The sequence below is a fragment of the Podarcis pityusensis genome, assembly GCF_964106645.2.
Source record: "Podarcis pityusensis genome assembly, chromosome: 4".
In the NCBI taxonomy this organism is placed as follows: Eukaryota; Metazoa; Chordata; class Lepidosauria; order Squamata; family Lacertidae; genus Podarcis; species Podarcis pityusensis.
The window spans coordinates 76,275,597-76,296,489 of record NC_138027.1 but is presented as its reverse complement, the minus strand read 5'-3'; the positions used below and the strand labels follow the sequence as shown (position 1 = coordinate 76,296,489).

The 20,893-nt window shown below is 43.8% G+C and overlaps 1 protein-coding gene across 1 annotated transcript in view; it reads right to left on the bottom strand.

Annotated features, from left to right (window-relative positions):
• The window catches only part of LOC308476376 (uncharacterized protein), a 65,672-nt gene that overhangs the window by 21,883 nt on the left and 22,896 nt on the right, over nt 1-20,893 (bottom strand). The window contains exons 5-11 of the mRNA XM_081003919.1: nt 17,803-17,971; nt 16,337-16,402; nt 16,120-16,237; nt 15,235-15,383; nt 13,263-13,406; nt 11,243-11,407; nt 9,308-9,700 (exon numbers count right to left, since the gene is read on the bottom strand). Coding sequence (XP_080860045.1) covers nt 9,308-9,700; nt 11,243-11,407; nt 13,263-13,406; nt 15,235-15,383; nt 16,120-16,237; nt 16,337-16,402; nt 17,803-17,971 — 1,204 coding nt within the window. The remainder of the gene's footprint in view (nt 1-9,307; nt 9,701-11,242; nt 11,408-13,262; nt 13,407-15,234; nt 15,384-16,119; nt 16,238-16,336; nt 16,403-17,802; nt 17,972-20,893) is intronic.

Here is a 20,893-nt window from a genome sequence, read left to right as displayed (position 1 = left end):
GTAACTGTGACTCTAGCCTGTAATATAGGGCTGTAAAATCACAGAAGGATATTGTAATGATTCCATAGTTCATTAGCCACTGCTTGTAAGGTCAGGGCTGGGCCAAGATGTTTGTTGCCTCGGGCAGTAGACAAGATGGCGTCCCCCTCTCCATTCCACATGCAGAAGTTGACTGGACTGGCAGCTGAATCTTATATTTGCAAAGGCACTAGGACCGCATCCTCCACTGCACCTGAGGTTAGCAAGCTTATTTAGGGTGCCACATAACACACAGAGCTCTGTCCACACCTTTCTCTTCAGCATTTGATACCTGAGGCAGCTGCCACACTCTGCCTCACGGTATGTTTGGCACCAAGCAATGCCCACAGAAGATTTAGTAGGCTGTTATCTCTTCCATAGTTATGATTAAATGCTTTCATCCAGTTTTGCTTGAACTACTCTTCTACAAGGACGTTAGAATCTAACAGTTATAATCACAAAAAGGAAAAATTTGACTCTTGCTGGGAGCTATCGATGCAGAATTAACCACAGGTATAGAAACTTTGCCCTGGCTGTCATCAATATTAAATTAAAGATAATCTATGATCCTCTTTTGTCACCTGCCATTTTAGATCAAACATTATCATATTTATTTGTTGCTGGTTTCAATCTCAAATTTTGCATTATATTATTTTACTTTACTTCTATTCGTTATTGTGGGGAAGACCATGAAGGATTTTCACATTCCAGTTTTGAACTTTAGCCAATGGCAAGATACTACAGAAAAATCCCGAAAAGCCTCTCTGAAGGAATGGAGAGCCTCTCCTGAGCAATATTTATATTTGACCAATGGCAGCTAGAAATGAAGTTATTCTAATAATGCAGTCATCTAACAGTGAGATTGTAAAAAAAAAGTGCATTTTCAACTAAGCTGTGAGAATCCAAGATGCTCAAGTCTCCCACTTTACTTTTTTTTTAAAAAAAAAAAGATGGTTGTTTCTAACAGTCTGAAATATTATTTCTAGCCTCCATTCCTAGCTTCTGCTAAAATTATCAGTGCTTTAAAAGTATTTTCTTACTATCTCATAGGATCTTTAGGTCCAGAGCATCTCAGGAATCACCTGAACTCCCATATCCCAGCACGATCACTGAAATCATCTTCAGGATCATCACTGGTCCATCCCTGAGTTTGTGAGTCACATTTGACAACAACGAGAAACTGAGTCTTTAGTGTCATCGGTCCAGACACTCTGCCAATAAAGATTCAGTGCGTGTCTTCTGTGCCAACTTTTAAAACGCCTGATGAAAACCTTTTTATTCCACCAGCACCTATGCAAGCAATCTCCTACAATGGTTTAATGGTGCTTGTTTTTAACTCTTCTGCTTTTAAATCATTTTTTAATGCTTTCATTGTGTGGCTTTTATCTTTTTTAATGTTGTAAACCGCTTTGATACGTTTCATGATATACAAATACTTTTAATAAATAAATGTACATTCCTCAAAAAAGAAAACAATAGTATACAATGGCAGATCATACCAGCACATTAAGTAGCTCATTTCTAAATACTAAAGAATTTTCTCATTAAACTTTCTATTGGACAGTTATTGTTAGCCTTTATAAAGTTAATTCCACAAACCTGGGACAGAAGAGAATCAACCACCTTTCAGGTCCAAAAACTCTGTAGTGTCTCATGTAGTGTCTCAAACATCTTCTTTCCAGAAAATTCCATCCCAAAGTTGCCTTGCCCCTTGTTACTGTAATCCTTCATGGAAGAATAGAGTGTGGGTCTATTCTGGCAACAGTTCAATATAAAAAGGCTGGAAAGTCTACAGTACTCCTTAAATGGAAATACAAAAGACTCATTAATATCTCAAAACACCCTTATGTCCGATGAGAGCTCAAAACAGCCATACCACATCTTTCTTTTTGAAGCTCTGTTGAAGAGAAAAACCTGTTGCTGCATTCTGATCTTCTCCTCTATAAAATCAGCTTTGGGCATTATGGAAGTGTGCACATTTGCTGATGGTGAAGACCATGAAATTTAGCACCCTGTGGAGTAGTTCCATTGTACGGAATGCCTGGTGTATACCGAACTTGCCAGTGTACACTTCTCGCTGCGTAAGGAAAGCTACAGAAGCAAGTCTAATCCATATCCTACCGGATAGAAGTGGAAACCCACAAGCAGATGTGTGGCAAGAGCTTCACTCCTCTCCTTTAAACGGGTTTTACCAGTTTACAGAGTTGTAGGCAAGGAAGTTGTTAGGGCAGAGCAAACAATTATGCACCAACTTCAAAACAGCACAAATCAAAACTCTGAAAGGGGTGGCTTCCTTCCCAACATTTGTAGTCATGTGGGTGTGCTGAGCTCTCTCCAGAGACAAGTTGGAAAAGATAATCTCATCTGAAACAAACATGGAATTTCACGCAGGAAATTCTTCTGGCCCGATTGAGTAAGAGCCATCTGTATGACAGACCAAACAAGTTGAGAGGGAAAATGTGCTTAAAATGTATGGCATGTATGCAGTCCAGAGTCTAATATTACCCAACTGCACCTCTGTTTCAAATCATGGTTGCTTCAGAAAGGAGGATGATATTTTTAAGCACCTCACTTTGAATTGTGGGAGTGCGGGGGGGGGGGAGAGCACAAGCACGTGTGTCTGTGGTAATTCACAAGAAGAGAAGTCAAACTCTCTCAAATCTCAGCGGTTCCCTTGCCGCAAAACTAGTTGGAACAGTTCTTCAACTCTACATTGAAAAGGACCCTCCAAGATTGGTAAAGAGCATGGCATCATGAAACCGGTGTGAGAGGAAGTCAAAGTACCAGGTCAAGAATGGAAAGAATGTCTGTCAAGTACCTGGAGAAGGGCTAAGAAATTGCCACATCATTTGCACTTGCAAAATGGCATGTACCAAACCCTAATGCACTTCCTTTAGGGGTTACCAGCTACCTGGTCTACACATCACTTCTGCTGTAGTGATCACCACATCCTCATGCATATTGTTGGTCACCAGAGGTGTATCTAGGGGTTGGTGAAACCAGGGGGCACAAAAATCACCTATCAGACCATGTATGTTGCAATGTGCCGCTTCTGTCGCAGTGAGATCAAATGCGGGAGAACCTTCCTCACACCACAGGACAAAAGTGTGTGAATTTTTCCACCCTTCCTCCTTGCCTCACTCTCACACCAGATGCTTTGAATACTTGGATCCTGTAAAATGTACCATATTTTTTGCTCTATAAGACGCACTTTTCCCCTCCTAAAAAGTAAGGGGGAATGTGTGTGAGTCTTCTGGAGCGAACGCAGGCGGGAGACTCTACTCAGCACTCCCTTTAAAGAACCGTGTGGAGTGTGTGTGTGGCACTTGGGGGCTTTTCCCCGAGGAGGGAGAAGGGCTGCCCTTCTCCCTCCTTGGGGAAAAGCCCCCAAGAGCTGCACACATGCTCTGCGCACTCTTTAAAGGGAGCACGGCTCTTGGGGGAGCATTCATCCAGCTGCTCGGGAGAGGCTGTGTACGGCTATCCCATAAGCCAGGACAGCAAGAGGGATCGCTGCGCAGCGATCCTGCTTGCTGTACTGGCTTCTGGCTTAGCACACGGCTCTTGCGGGAGGTGGGGGAAGGGACAGATCACATGGCTCTGTCCCTTTCCCCATCTCCCAGAAAAGCCCCCAAGAGCCATGCGGAGCGTGTGTGCTCTTGGTGGCTTTTTCCTCCTCAGGGATGCATACAGGCTCTGCTCAGCACTCCCTTTAAATAATATTTCCTCCCCTTGCATTCCCCCTCTAAAAACTAGGTGCATCTTAGGGTCAGGTGCGTCTTATGGAGCGAAAAATACGGTAGTTATTCTAATGTGACTATTGTGGTAAAGTGATTTTTTTTCACTGGGAGGAGTGCTGATACAGCTCGTGGTCAAAGGCGCAAGGGACCCTGGGTACACCTTTGTTGGTCACTGTAGGGAGTGGGTGTATATGTAATCACCCCAAATGAGTGACCCTTCACCATTACATTTGGGGTAGGTGGAAACGTTCTATGGAGTCTGCTGGGTGCATTGCATATGGGGCAGGTAGTCTAGGATTTGCATATCTGAGGATCCCATTCATTTTCAGCGCAAAGCAACCAACCCGACTTCTACATTCCCACCAGTATGCATAGCGCAATGCACTGCACAAACCCAAGTACGCCTAGAAGTAAGCAACCTTTCTGTTGGGTGAATCAAACTTCCAGCTGCAAGACCCTCAATGCCCTTGGAGTACAGAAACAAAAGGAAAAGCCGACAGGAATTTACAGCGATGGCGACAGAACTTTCCATGTCTTTCAAAGTTTTACAAATAACAATTTCTGAGGCAAGTTGTGTATACCATATCCTTAGGCCAGAACATGGTATGGAAATTCAGAGATACTTTCAAAACATGCAGACAATCTTAGCAGCGTTCATCCTTGGTATGTGCCCATTTTAATTGTCTAAACATGTCTTGCTAATTTCCTGAGGCACAGTTCAAAATGGTCTCAACAAGCAAAACTCAGAAATATATCTTCACCCAGCAAGAATACTCCAGATAGCTTTCTATTGCATGGACAGGCAGAGTCCCCCAAACCCTTGGAGGCCCCCGTGTGGAATAACGACTCAAGACAATGTGCTATGGGATTAAAATTGGCCACAAGTATATTATGTTTTAGATGTGGGTAGACCTTGGCTCAGGCATTGGGCATTTATCTCTCCCAATCCCCCGCCAGGGATCTGAGGAACATCAGGGTTATCCAGTAGGGGGGGATGGGCTGGCTCTGGAGAACATATGTTCAAGCAGAGAGAGACCGCCCCCATTACGCCACCGTCGCAGGGGAGAGCAATGACGACCTCTTGGCGTACGGCCAAAGCCTCCCCTCAAAAACCCCTTTAACGGGGAACCCTGGTATCACCGCCGCAAAGAGGAAGGGGGCGTGGGTCACCACTGCACGACCCCCCATTCAGGGAAGATAGACTAAAGGATTCCACCCAAGGCCTGATATCGCCAAAGTTGTGGCGTTTTGCTATGGGAAAGGCAAACCTGCCAATGCAGGAGAATTCCTTTCTGGCCCTTCAACAGTGACCTTGACGTAGCAGCACCCACGTACCTGTGGAGAAAAGGTTAACCTGCAAAAGAAGTCTTAACTGAGGGTGGGTAGGGTGGGAGAAGCTCTGGAGCCAACTGACGATTCCCAGGTAAGATCCTCCCTCTGTTGTGTGGGCAGGTGGTCCCTCCCCCTACCTGGCCTGATCACCTTGGCAATGCTTCCCCAGGCAGGATTGGACAATGACTGAGGTAGACCTCCAGGTATCCCACCTGGGGGGAGGTGAAGCCAAGCCTGTTCTAATGGTGCCGCATAGGGTCCAGGGGCTGCGCGCGACCACACAAAGGGCACCCCCCATTTAATGTGGGGAGTGGTCATTGTTGTGTCCACAATTGCAAGATGTAGTTCCTCGTGAATTAATGCCAGTTCTTCAGAGCTCATTAGTATATGTGATCAGGGGTGTGTTTTTTTTGGGGGGGGGGTAACCGTATGAATCAATTTTCACTTCCTGAACTCAGTTGCTATCTCATGACCACAGACTGAGATTTCAAAATCTTGAGTAGTATGGTGTAATCCACAAATGTAGCCATCATCACTGTACATCTGATTCCAGATCATTTATGAATAAATTTAAAAGCAGAAGTCCCAATATAAATGCCATCACAACACATTCTGCTTGCACCTTCCTTATGCTTCGTTTAATCAGTCACCAATGCATAAGGAAATCTTTTTGTCTTAACACATGACTGCCAAATTCATTCAGGAGCTTTAAGGGAAGGACTTTGCCCAAAGCTTTTAGAAAACAAAATAGATGATGTCTACCAGATTAGCCCCGACTTCACGCTTGTTCGTATGCTTTCAAAGCACTCCAGAACACATGGCAAGACTTCCTGTTACATAAGCCATGCGGCAAGGCTTTAAGCTGCCTTTTCATTTCATAATAAGGCACTCAAGGAAGTAATCAATGAAGGTTAAAAACCATGCAATCATCTTATTTTATTTTAAATGTAAGCAAACCAGGATTGCTGCCAATAATCGGGGACACCAAGAAAACAATGTAGGAGCTATTCAAGTCACAGACATGCCAAGGCAAACATATTTTTGCTTGCTGCCTGAACCTCACTTGGGGAGGAGCTAAGTTCACCTCTTGAGGCAGGAAATTCCAGAGTTTTGAAACTGCAGCAAGGAAGAACATCCCATGTTTCTGGCAACACCACCTCCAGAGATAAGGCACAGAACAGAGCCTCCCCAACAACCTGAGTGAGTGGGCAAGAGCACATGAGAAGTGTCCTTAGGAACCTACCTTAGATCTTCAGTTACCTTTGATGCATCTGGTTCAGCCATACTGAATGGCAAACAGCTCTCCAGGGTTTCATATAGGATTCTTTGGGGAGATGCCAGGAATTGAACCCAGAACCTTCTGCATGCAAAGCAGATCCTCTGCCACTGAGCCACAGCTCTTCTCTAAAAGTCCCTTTCAAGTAACCTGGTCTAAAGCCCCTGAAAGCTCAGAATGAGCAGAAAGGCCAGTGGGGTTGATAAAATTCCATTCCTTCTCAATATGGAGAGGGGATGCATTTGCCACACTCTCCTCCCCTACAAGATGAGGAGAGGTGGACTCTCCCACAGGGGCCATGTGGGCAACCACATGGGATGATGTGCCCTATAGAAGTGGAGAACTTTCAGCCCACTCCATAGCTGACTAATATCAAAGGCAGAGTAGTGTGTGGGCCTGTCAGGCACATTGGGGTGTACGCTGGCTGAAAAGAAAAGAAGAAGAAGAAGAAGAAGAAGAAGAAGAAGAAGAAGAAGAAGAAGAAGAAGAAGAAGAAGTGGAGGAGGAGGAGGAGGAGAAGGAGGAGGAGGAGTTTGGATTTGATATCCCGCTTTATCACTACCCGAAGGAGTCTCAAAACTGCTAACATTCTCCTTTCCCTTCCTCCCCCACAACAAACACTCTGTGAGGTGAGTGGGGCTGAGAGACTTCAGAGAAGTGTGACTAGCCCAAGGTCACTCAGCAGCTGCATATGGAGGAGTGGGGAAGCGAACCTGGTTCACCAGATTACGAGTCCACCGCTCTTAACCACCACACCACACTGAGAGGGTCACAGTGTGCATGTCATGTTCATATACCCAAGGGACGCAGATGGTGCTGTGGTCCAAACCACGGAGTCTCTTGGACTTGCCGATCAGAAGGTCAGCAGTTTGAATCTGCGTGACAGGGTGAGCTCCTGTTGCTCTTTCCCAGCTCCTGCCAACCTTGCAGTTTGAAAGCATGCCAGTGCAAGTAGATAAATAGGTACTGATGTGGTGGGAAGGTAAATGATGTTTCCGTGCGCTCTGGCTTCCGTCATGGTGTTGCGTTACTCCAGAAGCGGTTTAGTCATGCTGCCCACATGACTCGGAAAGCTGTCTATGGACAAATGCCGGCTCCCTCGGCCTGAAGCGAGATGAGCGCCACAACCCATAGTTGCCATTGACTGGACTTAACCATCCAGGGGTCATTTACCTTTTACCTTTACCTTACCCAAGGAGTAAGCAGTGAGGGGGAGGAGTTCCCTCAGGCCTTGCTGGGTGATCACAGCATGCGCCTGGTAGCTGGCTCAGAAAATGGGAAAGCTGAAATACCTCCAGCAACCCACCTCACTGCCTGAACCTCATTGGTTTTGATTAATTTGGTTGAATCATTCTGAATATTCTCTAGTTGTTATATTTTAATAAATATAACCTGATACCCATCTAACTTGTCTCGAGTCTTATTGGGTGTGTTGGCAAATATAGTATATGTGATTATTATTATTTTTAAGGCATCATGGGGTCTTTTAAAGCCAAAAGGTAGAATAAATATACTCTAAATAAATAAATAGCCGTATACTTTAAAAAAAAAAAACCTAGCAACAACAAGAAGTTAAAACTTTAACTGCCACATTTCAGACAAGTTTCTAAAGTATTTTCAAAGGCAAATCCACAGAATGTGTGTTAAGAGTTGCCCAGCCTTGATGTCAACAAGGCATTAATGATCATGGCTGTGGGACAACGGTCAGTTTTTGACAGGTCTAATTGATTGCTTAAAATTGATGTTACCTTATCTCTTTCCTGGAAGATTGCAAAGTAGCTAGAGTTCTGCAACCAACTGCACTTTTTTTGTTGGCTATATCTCATTTCGGGTTTTAAAAGAACTCTTGGGTGAATGGCATCTTGTTAATTAGACAATTAGCTCTAAAACATCCTCTCTGGTTTTCTAATTGATATAGCTGCTCAGGTGCCTTCTTCCTCAACAATGCTTCAGATGTGGGTTTCGCAAAACCATCCACAATAGAGGCAGATATAAAAATTTCATAGGAATCAGTGTATTGTGCAAGTTAAATGAATTATTACATAATTACAACAAAATTATTTCACCTATAGAAATAATCACACAGTTGTACAAAAAAAGATGATGCCACTTTCTAGTCTTACATATTTGGTTGAGATTTAAAACGTCAAATCTGGGCTTCCACGCTAGAGAATGCAGCCTCTAAAAATAATGTGAAACATTACATATCATAGAGATACAGATAAAGTGCTCATGAGTCTGCAAATGTTTGGCCATTTTGAAACATCATGCAAATAATCTTTTCAGAAGTGTAAAAAATAATTACCATCTAATAACTTCACTTAAAGTCACTCATGTGATTTTTTTTTCTGCATTGAAGACTATGGCATTACAATTTAATTAAAATGTGAATAAATCACAGAGAATTCACACTCTTGCTTTTGCATCTGCTTACTGGTAAGACAGTCCACCCCAAAAATATGGTGCTCTCTTACTGCTTTTCTCCTTGGGAGATACCGTAATAATATGCATAGTATATGGAATTATCCTTTAAAAGGGGAATGAACAAGTATTGGACAAATGAAGCAGCTATTTAAGCTGTTCCAAGTGAGCCCTTATGTTTCAGGTTAAAACCTGACTACGTATAAAGTCTGCACATGGGAGGGGGAAACTGTTTCCTTCACATTCGCTTCCTTCCTCTGTAAAACAATTTTTGGCTCAATCATTCACATTTTGCCATTTGTCCAAGGAACTCACTGAACCAAACCAAAAGCTTCCTAGGTCCATGGCTGATCGCATCCTGGTAGAGAAGGCTCTTCCCAAGCGATCAAAAGTAGACATTCCTAGGGACCGCAACTCTCAACAGCCGCTTTCTGGGGTTATTCATGCAGCACACCTGGAACTATGCCTTGCACCCCTTGTTTGAACATGTTCAAGAGAACAGTGCATATGTCATCTTGTTACAACCCTTCTGGTATCCAAGGAGAGTTAAAAAGTACTGGCAGCAAATGAAACTCGGAGGAAGGTGGTCTTCGGCTGGCTGGCATTTGGTACCGTACATTTTTCCAAAACTTTGTTGATGCCCTTTGAGATTTCTCCGAAAGGCCTTCTTCCCACCTGAGCACTCCATGTTTTTGTTTAAGGTATTTTAATGATTCTGGCATGTTGTCGTAGTCTTTGATTTTATCCAGCTCAATCAGTATCACTTTAACTCCATCCCGAATAAGAGCGCTGTACACCGCAATTTCATGCTCGGAGGTCAGTCTCTGCGTGCTGAAGCGGGATGAATCCGGTACCAACACAATTATCACTCTTCTGCATTGCTTCAGAGTTTCGTCAGCAATGCTGACCACCGCTGCGTGTAAAGGAAGCATCAATATAGGTTAACTAAGGAATCATACGTACAACTAAATTTGTTTATAAATTAAACATTAAGACTGTTTAGTTTTCATGAAGAAACATCTAATTCAGGAAAAGACATCTGAAGGCAGCCCTGTTTAGGGAAGCTTTTAACGTTTGACAGACTACTGTATTTTAATATTTTGTTGGAAGCCATCCAGAGTGGCTGGGGAAACCCAGACAGATGGGTGGGGTATAAATAAATTTTTTATTATTATTATTATTATTATTATTATTATTATTATTATACCTCAGGTTACAGACACTTCAGGTTACAGACTCTGCTAACCCAGAAATACTACCTCGGGTTAAGAACTTTGCCTCAGGATGAGAACAGAAATCGTGTGGTGGCAGCGGGAGGCCCCATTAGCTAAAGTGGTACCTCAGGTTAAGAACAGTTTCAGGTTAAGAACGGACCTCCAGAACGAATTAAATACTTAACCCGAGGTACCACTGTATTATGATAGCAGTCAATTATGCAAACCCAGCCTTAGTCCTCATTTTCTTTGTCCCTGATCCTTATGGCAGGTAGAACAGGCAATATTGACAATTCTTACCTGACAGGTAACTCTCAGAAGAAGCTATGCATTTCCCATTCAGACTGACACAGGCGAGGGAAAGCAGAAGAAGAAATGATGTATGAAATGCATAGGTAAGAAAATAACCAGATGGTGTTACAAGCAGAGTGGACAACATTGTTGAAGGTTAAGACAAAGTGGTATTCAGGCAGGGGAATTCCACAGCCAAGAGGTCAGGGACAGAACCCTTTTTTTAAAAGTGAAGACAAAAGGGAGTCCTCAAGGCAGTACATGAAAGTGTCTGTCCAAAGGTAGAGGTCAGGGAGACACAAGAGAAGGCAGAGGGATTATCACTGAAATATCCAAGAAGCAAGATGAAATGTCAAGAAAAAGGAAGAAAGTGGGTGAAGGAAAAGGCCTGAAACAATTATTGAGAAGGAATTGGGGTGGGCATTATGATGATCTAGAACCACAAATGTGGAGGAAAACCACATACACATTTAAATCAACACATGAAACTGTTGTATACAGAGTCAAGCTGTTAGTCCAATTAGCTCAGTCTTGTCTATGCAGGCAGCAGCTCTCCAGGGTTTCAGCAATCTTAGCCTACATGGAACTGCCAAAGATGCAAACTGGGACTTTCTGCATGCAAAGTATGGGCTCTAACCCACACATGGTTGAGCATTGCACCCCCAGCTTTTAAAGTGAAGTAAATAAAGTGGCATGCGATGGGAGTGGTCTCCCATCCAGGCACTGACCAGAACCAAGCCTGCTTAGCTTCAGCAAGGTGGCTGAATAATGTATGCCCTCAGACCTTGCTTCAGGACCATAGCTTGTACGTATCTGATCTTTTTAAATCGAGATGCCAAGGACCTTCTGCAAGCAGCTGAGATACAATCATAATTTCAAGTAGTTTACCACGGAGTTTGTCTCCGAACAATGATCTGTCAAACGTAAACACACTTCTTTAATATACATACCTTGCCCTGGCAGATCGTCCCTTCCACATATAAAGAGCTTATAGCCACATTGCTTTTCTAAGACTTCAGGCAATGCTTTCAGGACAAAGATATCAGATGAATATGCACAGTTTGCTGAATTTTTGGGATACAACACATACGCATCGTAGAGCTTCCCGTCTGAAACTAGAGAAAGGAAAATGTAGTTTAAAAACATTGTGCTTTCTATGTTTTCCTAAAGGAAACAATATCTCATTCTTTCCTGTTGCTGGAGACTTAGTGTGTGAACCACCACTATGTGTTTGACTATATCAAATAAACCAATAAATAGATACATACATTTATTAGTTGTAACCTGCCCATTGGACTGGGTTGCCCCAGCTACTCTGGGTGGCTTCCAACAAGACTGAGAAATTTTCACATATCTTTTTTTATATCATTAGCTGTTAAAAGGACCAAGAGACAAATAATACCAATGAAATCAAAATTACTCAGTATCCCAAAAGATTTAAGATCAAAGGTCCAGAGTCAGGGTACTTAAAAAAAGAAGAAGAAGTATCTGCTTCTTATTAAACATATGCATGGTCTTATGAGGAACGGCTAAGGGAGCTGGGCATGTTTAGCCTGGAGAAGAGGAGGTTAAGGGGTGATATGATAGCCATGTTCAAATATATAAAAGGATGTCACATAGAGGAGGGAGAAAGGTTGTTTTCTGCTGCTCCAGAGAAGCGGACACGGAGCAATGGATCCAAACTACAAGAAAGAAGATTCCACCTAAACATTAGGAAGAACTTCCTGACAGTAAGAGCTGTTCAACAGTGGAATTTGCTGCCAAGGAGTGTGGTGGAGTCTCCTTCTTTGGAGGTCTTTAAGCAGAGGCTTGACAACCATATGTCAGGAGTGCTCTGATGGTGTTTCCTGCTTGGCAGGGGGTTGGACTCGATGGCCCTTGTGGTCTCTTCCAACTCTATGATTCTATGATTCTATGATTCTAGATGTTGCTGAACAGTAAGTATAGCAAATGGTCAGTCACGGGAGCTGCATTCCAACAAGGTCTGGATGACCACAGCTGTATGATAAGGGTCGCTATACTATCACGGCCTCTCAGCTGAAACTAGGCAAAGCATTCCAATCCCTCCTTTTTATAAAAAGCATAGACAGAAATGGCGAGTGAAACATAATCCCTCATGGAAGCCTGTAAGAAATGACTCCTTGTTACAGTGGTACCTTGGTTCTCAAACGCCATGGTATTCAAAAGACTTGGAAACCAAACACTGCAAACCTGGAGGTAAGTGTTCCAGTTTGTGAACTATTTTCAGAAGCCAAACGTGCTCCATTTTGAGTGTTACACTTCCAATTTGAGTGCCACACTTCCATTTTGAGTGTAACAATGAGCTCTGTCTGTTTTTGCTATTTATTTTGCATTTTTGTTTTTTGCGGCTTTTTTGTTTTGTTTTTGTGACTGTGTGGAACCCAGTTCAGTTACTGATTTCTTGATTGACTGTGTGACTGCAGTACGTTTATTGCTTTCATTTTATGGATCAATGGTCACAATAGATAGTAAAATTCATGTTAAATTGCTGTTTTAGGGGTTGTTTTTTAAAAGTCTGGAACGAATCATTCATTTGGCATTACTTTTTATGGGAAAGCACGCCTTGGTTTTGGAACACTTTGGTTTTGGAATGGGCTTCCAGAACAGATTAAGTCTGAGAACCAAAGTACACTGTACAGTGGTACCTTGGGTTAAGAACTTGATTCGTTCTGGAGGTCCATTCTTAACCTGAAACTGTTCTTAACCTGAGGTACCACTTTAGCTAATGGGGCCTCCTGCCGCCGCCACGCAATTTCTGTTCTCATCCTGAAGCAAAGTTCTTAACCTGAGGTACTATTTCTGGGTTAGCAGAGTCTGTAACCTGAAGCGTCTGTAACCCAAGGTATCACTGTACAACAAAATTTTTAAATGATGGGGAGGAGAAAACCTTTTATTTCTCATTGACCACTAGATGGCATCAAGCTATTGAAAATACAGCAGCAAACTTACCTCCCTTACCGAGAAGAACCTGGCAGGACTCCCGATACCAAAGCACAATGTCAACTTTGAAAAACTTGTAGATGAGCAGAGCTGCCAGTATAACAAGGAGCGGGGAAACAAGACCTCCAATCAAATAACCCTGAAAGTTCTGAGCTGTATTGGCAAAGGTAAAACAAGAAGTTAAAAAAAAGCGAGGCAAATAAACAATGGTGCAGTGTCATGGTGACAGATTGCATAAGAAGTTTGTGCCCACATAAGAAGAGGACTCTGGATCAGGCCAATGGCCCACCCAGTCCAGCATCCTGTTCTCACAGTGGCCAACCAGATGCCGGTGGGAAAACTTGCAAGCAGGAGTCAAGCCCAAGAGCACTCTCCCCTTCTGTGTTTGCAGCAACTGGTATTCAGAAGCACTGTTGACTCCAACTGCAAAGGCAAAGAATGGCAATCATGGCTAGTAACCCCTGATGGTCCTCTTCTCCATGAATTTGTCTAATCCTCCTTTTAAGCCATCCTGCTTGGTGGTCATCACTGCCTCCTGTAGAAGCAGGTTCCATAGTTTAGGTAAAGGTAAAGGTACCCCTGATCATTCGGTCCAGTCGTGGTCGACTCTGGGGTTGCAGCGCTCATCTCGCTTTACTGGCCGAGGGAGCCGGCGTACAGTTTCTGGGTCATGTGGCCAGCATGACTAAGCCGCTTCTGGTGAACTAGAGCAGCACACGGAAACGCCGTCTACCTTCCCGCCAGAGTGGGACCTATTTATCTACTTGCACTGGCGTGTTTTCGAACTGTTAGGTTGGCAGGAGCAGGGAGCAAGCAACGGGAGCTCACCCCGTCGCGGGGATTCGAACCGCCGACCTTCCGACCGGCAAGCCCAAGACTCAGTGGTTTAACCCACAGTGCCACCCGTGTCCCTTAGTTTAACTATGTGTGGATAGTTGTCTTTTCTCTGTCTTGAATCTTCTAATGTTCAGCTTCATTGGATGTCTCCAGCCTCTCGCCTTATGAGAAAACGTATTCAATTTCTCCACATAATTTTCACCTAAACTTAAAAGTCCCAGCTGCTGCAATGTTCTATCATAGGGGAATTGCTCCACCCTCTTGATCATTTTGCTTGTCCTTTTCTGAACTTTTTCCAACTCTACAATATCAATTTTGAGGTGAGGAGACCAGGACTGTAACAGTGGCGTGCGGTCAGTGGACTAGGGGGACAAGGCTAGTCCCCAAAATGTTCCTGGTAAATTAAGAGTAAAGGTAAAGGGACCCCTGACCATTAGGTCCAGTCGTGGCCAACTCTGGGGTTGCGGTGCTCATCTCGCTTTATTGGCCGAGGGAGCCACCGTGCAGCTTCCGGGTCATGTGGCCAGCATGACTGAGCCGCTTCTGGCAAACCAGAGCAGCACATGGAAACACCATTTACCTTCCCGCCAGAGTGGTACCTATTTATCTACTTGCACTTTGACCTGCTTTCGAACTGCTAGGTGGGCAGGAGCAGGGACCGAGCAACAGGAGCTCACCCCGTCGCAGGGATTCGAACCATCAACCTTCTGATCGACAAGTCCTAGGCTCTGTGGTTTAACCCACAGCACCACCCGCATCCCTAAATTAGAGTATTAAAGTATTAAAGCATGGCGCCTCCTTCCCAAAGCCCAGGAAGTTTGTGCCCAGCTTGGAGGGGGTGGCATGATAATCCCACAGGGTCCAGGAGCCTTCCAGCCAACTTCCCAAAGCCCACCCGGCTGCTTTCAGCATTTGACTTCCACCACCCCGGAAAAATTCCTGTGGACACCCATGACTACAATTGTTTCCCGTAATATCACCTGCCCAAATAGAAGCATTTCTTTTAAAAAATTCTAAAACAAATCTTATCAAGCGTGTTTCTGATGCCTGCTTTGTCCCTTCACTTGTTGCACTAGCTGTGTGTACAACAGAAAACCACACAACATGAGGCTGCATGATACCATCTTATACATAAAAAACTTACCTGGAGGTTTTAGCATGATGTATACAACTCTTGGAGCAGTTCTAATAGACCATACAGTGCAGAAATATTTTTGGTAGTGTTTAGGTTTCACTACAGAAATATTAAACTTTTCTCTCACTAGCTGAAGTTCTCCATTAGGTGACTTATCCCTGGTGGCATAAAAAAAGCAGAAAAAAATAAGAAACATGAAAGTTTAACAGGGCTGATTTGTATGATGTTGTGTCACACTTTTCTTGAACAAAGCTACAAGGATTAAAGATAGAGAAACTGTGCTTAAATGCTGAGGGGAATTATTAAATTTCCTGGTTTCAGCAAAAAGCCACGTTCCTTCAGTTTCACTATGAATCATCCCAGTATCCAAATTACACAGAAGACGGCCTTCTTAGTGACTGCTCCCAGACTTTGCAACTCCCTCCCTAGAGACGTTAGACTGGTTCCCTTCTTGTTATCCTTCTGCCATCAGGTGACTACTTCCTTGTTCCAACAAGGGAATTGGGAATTGACTGCTTTTAATGAAAGAGCTGTGGTGCCATGCTGTTTTTTTATTGTAATTAGCTGTTTGATTTTAATAGAATATATATTCTAACAATGATTAATTGTTTTTAATGGTTGTTTTTTTAAAATATGTTTTTAGCTGTTCTTATTTTTACCTGTATGCCAGCTGTATTTCCCTCTCAGGGGAAAACAGGCAGAGTATAAATAAAAGTATAATAATAATTATAAAATTAATCCTTGATAATTGGTCGGGCGACACTGTCCACAACATTTGGAAAGCACCATATTAGATATCATGCCGCCTTACAATGATTTCGATGTCTAGTCCCATCAAGTAACCCCCAACTTGTCCGAATTCCAAAGACCAAAGGAAATTGAGTTAGTATTTACAGAGACTGGGTGAGTGTTGCTTTTAAATCCCGAGTAGAGTTATCCTCAAGGTTCCAGGATACATATGGTTCATCCCAAATACCCGACGAGGCATTACAGGTCACGGCAATACTGGACCCTAAAAACATGAAAGAATAATTGCAAATAACAGAAACTGTTAGGATGTAGTTTAGGACCATGAAAAAATAGTTTCATATTAAGTGCAGTAGTTGCTTACCAAGTTCTACTTCAACTGAATTATTGTTTGGATAAATGATGTCCAGCGGTATTCTCTTCGGAGGCGCTAACAATGGAAAGAAGTGTTAACAGAAACAACAAATCATCGTTGCACAATCTATTACACGTTGCTCTGCTAGGAAGTTCTTGATATTATTTTCTTGTTACTGCGGACTGTCGTCCATTAGCAACCATTTATTTCACTACTCATTGGAAAAAGCTGCTTCATGGTGCATATCCAGATACAAGTAAAACATTTATTGGCAGCCTAGAAACAAAGGTTTATACCTAGTGGTTGAACCAACAGATGGCAGCTTGTACAACCAATCTTCCCCTTCACCTCCTGAAAAGCCTTCCCAGACAACCCTCTTAAGAGGATATTTCAAGGAACTGCAGGGGGTGGGAGACTGATTGGTGCAAGCTGCCTTCACTTGTGTAATTGCTGGCTACAATCCAAAATATTTGTATCTTGACCGGACATTACATGCAAATACATCACAAATGCTATTAATGCTATTAATCAGACTATGAACAAAATCAGACTATCTTGATGCAAATGTTCTGCACATTTATGTCACAATACTTTTTGTTAGGATTCAAGACTTCTCTCTAGAAAAGACGGACTTTTGAAACCTAACATAGATACGCTTAACTGAACATTAACTCCAAAAGCGGCCAGAGTCAAATACCACTTTAAGTGTTCAACAGATCCAGAAGCAACATGGGAGTAAAAGGACAAAAGAATACAAAAACAAAAATATGATGTTGCCCAGTGCTGTTCTGGAACAAATCACGTTTGTTTTAACAATGCATTTATGATGCATTTGTGGTATTATTAGATAACCTACATTCTGTACCTTACCAATAGTATTTTCAGGAAAACTCGGAGATGTGGCAGACCTAACCAATAAAGTATCAAGAAGCAAATATATATATTAACTTCTTTATACCCCATCTTTCAGGATATAAACTCTTCCAAAGCATTTTACAAATAAAACTAAACTACATTTTAAAAGCCCCACAAATATCTGCATGTAAGATGTCATCAGGGTTCTTGACACAGGGCAGCTGGCAAAAAGGAATAGTTTTCTTATTTGCTGATACGTGGACTTGTACAATGGCAGCTAGCTCCCATTGGGACTGAGGGAGCAGAAGGGACGAAGGCCAACAGTAGGTAAAACCACAAGCCAATGACAGGCAATGCCAACAAATTCTGTTTGTCCCCATCCTCCCCTGCTAAGAAATGTCAACCCTGAGATTAAGGAGGAGGAAGCGGAGGATGTGGTCTGGATGCAAGGAAGAAGGAAGGCAGGTGGTCTTAAGGGAATGAAGGCTGAATTAGTGGGACAGTGCCCCATTTGCTCTAATGGACCAGCCGCAACTGAACTGGTAGGAGTGGGGAGGGAAAGTCTAGCCAGAGCAGGCTGGGAAGTGGTCTTTCCCTACTTCCCTCTTACACAAACTTACCAAAAAGAGTTAGACTAATGGCACGAGATACATTCAATTGTCTTCCCAGATAGGTGTATGTCAGCTGGCATATATACACTCCTTTGTCTTTCTCCGTTGCATTTTTAATTGCAAGGAAATCCTCAAAATGGCTAAATCTCCCATCTTCAGGTAATCCAGGAGTGCATGCCTGAAATATAAAAAGAGGCAAGAAAAATATTATTAAAAGCTGAAGGCAACAAACTTAGTTCATTTACAGAACCCAAACACAGACTGGCACAATAAAAAGCAGAGAAATGTAATCCACAGAATGTAGACTCAAAAAGCTAAGGACAACTGTTGGGAGGGAACGGAGAGTTGCAAATAAGGATTTATCTCCATGCACAAAAGGTATTATTAGCAAGGTATTATTATCATTCACGCCTGCTTCTTGGGAGAAAAGCAATGACAAACCTAGACAGCATCTTAAAAAACAGAGACATCACCTTGCCGACAAAGGCAAGTAGTTAAAGCTATGGTTTTCCCAGTAGTGATGTATGGAAGTGAGAGCTGGACCATAAAGAAGGCTGATCGCCGAAGAATTGATGCTTTTGAATTATGGTGCTGGAGGAGACTCTTGAGAGTCCCATGGACTGCAAGAAGATCAAACCTATCCATTCTGAAGGAAATCAGCCCTGAGTGCTCACTGGAAGGACAGATCATGAAACTGAGGCTCCAATACTTTGGCCACCTCATGAGAAGAGAAGACTCCCTGGAAAAGACCCTGATGTTGGGAAAGACTGAGGGGTACAAGGAGAAAGGGACGACAGAGGACCAGATGGTTGGACAGTGTTCTCGAAGCTACAAACATGAGTCTGAACAAACTGTGGGAGGCAGTGGAAGATAGGAGTGCCTGGCATGCTCTGGTCCATGCGGTCACAAAGAGTCGGACACGACTAAACGACTAAACAACAACAACATTATCATTCATGGGGTGGGGGAGATTGGTTCAGAACCTTCCCAGGCTTCAGGTACCTAGTGGTTCAAATAACCAGAAACCTCAACAAACTATACCTCCACAATTACAAGTCCCTGTGGTGACAAATCAACAGAGACTTGAGGAAATGGAACAACACCAATTTCACCCTCTCAGACAAAATAGAGAAAAAACTGCACTCATTTATTTTCTCACACAAAAAGCCAAGAATAAGCCCCAAATACCTGTACCTCCCCTCCTCCGAAGGAGGATGGGGAATCCCCAACATAGAATCATATTACATCACCAACCAAGTACACCACATAATCCTGTATATTCAAGAAGACAAGGCGAAACAATGGGTCCACTTGGGAGAGAGACCATCGAAATCATCCCCACAGCAACATACCCATTTCTCCAAAACAAACTAAAGAAAATCCCCACAACACTGAACAGGTTCCCACAGTCCATGTTTAAAGCATAGAAGGGGAAAGTATGATCTCCGCAGGCAGCTGGATCGAGGCAGGTCAGGGCTGCTGATTCTTCTAGACCTGTCAGCACCCTTCGACATGGTCGATCACAAACTCCTGGACCACCGCCTTGCCGACGTGGGGATCCAGGGCACAGTCCTTCAATGGCTGTGCTCGTTTCTCTCTGGTCGGGGACAGAGGGTGGCGCTTGGGGGGGAATTGTCATCACGCCACTCCTTGGTGTGTGGAGTGCCTCAGGGTGCGATACTCTCCCCAATGCTTTTTAACATCTTTATGCGCCCCCTCGCCCAGCTTGTCCGGAGTTTTGGGCTGGGTTGCCATCAGTATGCCGATGACACCCAACTCTATCTGCTGATGGATGGCCATCCTGCCTCGGCCCCAGACACACTGACCAGATGTCTGGAAGCTGTGGCTGGATGGTTACGTGGGAGCCGGTTGAAGTTAAATCCTTCGAAGACAGAGGTCCTCTGGCTGGGATGGGACGATATGGGATTGAGGGGGCAACTCCCATCTCTTGCGGGGGTGCAATTAGTGCCAGCACCGTCCGTTAAGAGTTTGGGTGTAATCTTCGATACCTCCCTCTCTATGGAGGCGCAGATTACAGCTATAACAAAGGCGGCATTTTTTCATCTCCACCAAGCTAAACAGTTGGCTCCTTTTCTCTCTCGCCCTGACCTACGCGATCAGGTGATCCACGCGACGGTCACCTCCAGACTGGATTATTGTAACTCGCTCTACGTGGGGCTGCCCTTGAGACTGACCCAGAAACTCCAGCGGGTGCAGAATGCCGCGGCGAGACTCCTTATGGGGTCTTCACTGCGAGATCACATTCATCCGGTACAGTGGTGCCTCGCAAGACGAAATTAATCCGTTCCGCGAGAGTCTTCGTCTAGCGGTTTTTTCGTCTTGCGAAGCAACCCTATTAGCGGCTTAACGGATTAGCGCTATTAGCGGTTTAGCGGCTATTAAAGGCTTAAAGGCTTAGCGGATTAGCTGCTAAAAGGCTATTAAAGGCTATTAAAGGCTTAGCAGATTAGATAAAGGGGGCGAAAAGCGAAAAAAAAATCTCAAGACTCGCAAGACATTTTCGTCTTGCGAAGCAAGCCCATAGGGAAATTCGTCCTGCGAAGCAACTCAAAAACGGAAAACCCTTTCGTCTAGCGGGTTTTCCGTCTTGCGAGGCATTCGTCTTTCGGGGCACCACTGTACTATACCAGCTGCACTGGCTCCCGGTGGAGTACAGGATCAGGTTTAAGGTGCTGGTTTTAACCTTTAAAGCCCTATACAGCCTAGGACCCTCGTACCTACGGGACCGCCTCTCCTGCTATGTCCCACAGAGGAACTTACGGTCTGCAAATAAAAACATCCTGAAGGTCCCAGGCCATAGAGAGGATAGGCTGGCCTCAACTAGAGCCAGGGCTTTATCGGCTGCGGCTCCAATCTGGTGGAACGCTCTGTCACAAGAGACTAGGGCCCTGCGGGACCTGACATCTTTCCGCAGGGCCTGCAAGACAGAGCTGTTCCACCAGGCCTTTGATCAGGGCGCAGCCTGACTCCCCCCTCTGGCAATCTGCACAGAATTTTGCTTAACGGTTGCCATCAATTTGATTTTAATTAATTTTTATAATGAAATGTTTTTAGAATGTTGGATTATTTGATTGTTGTT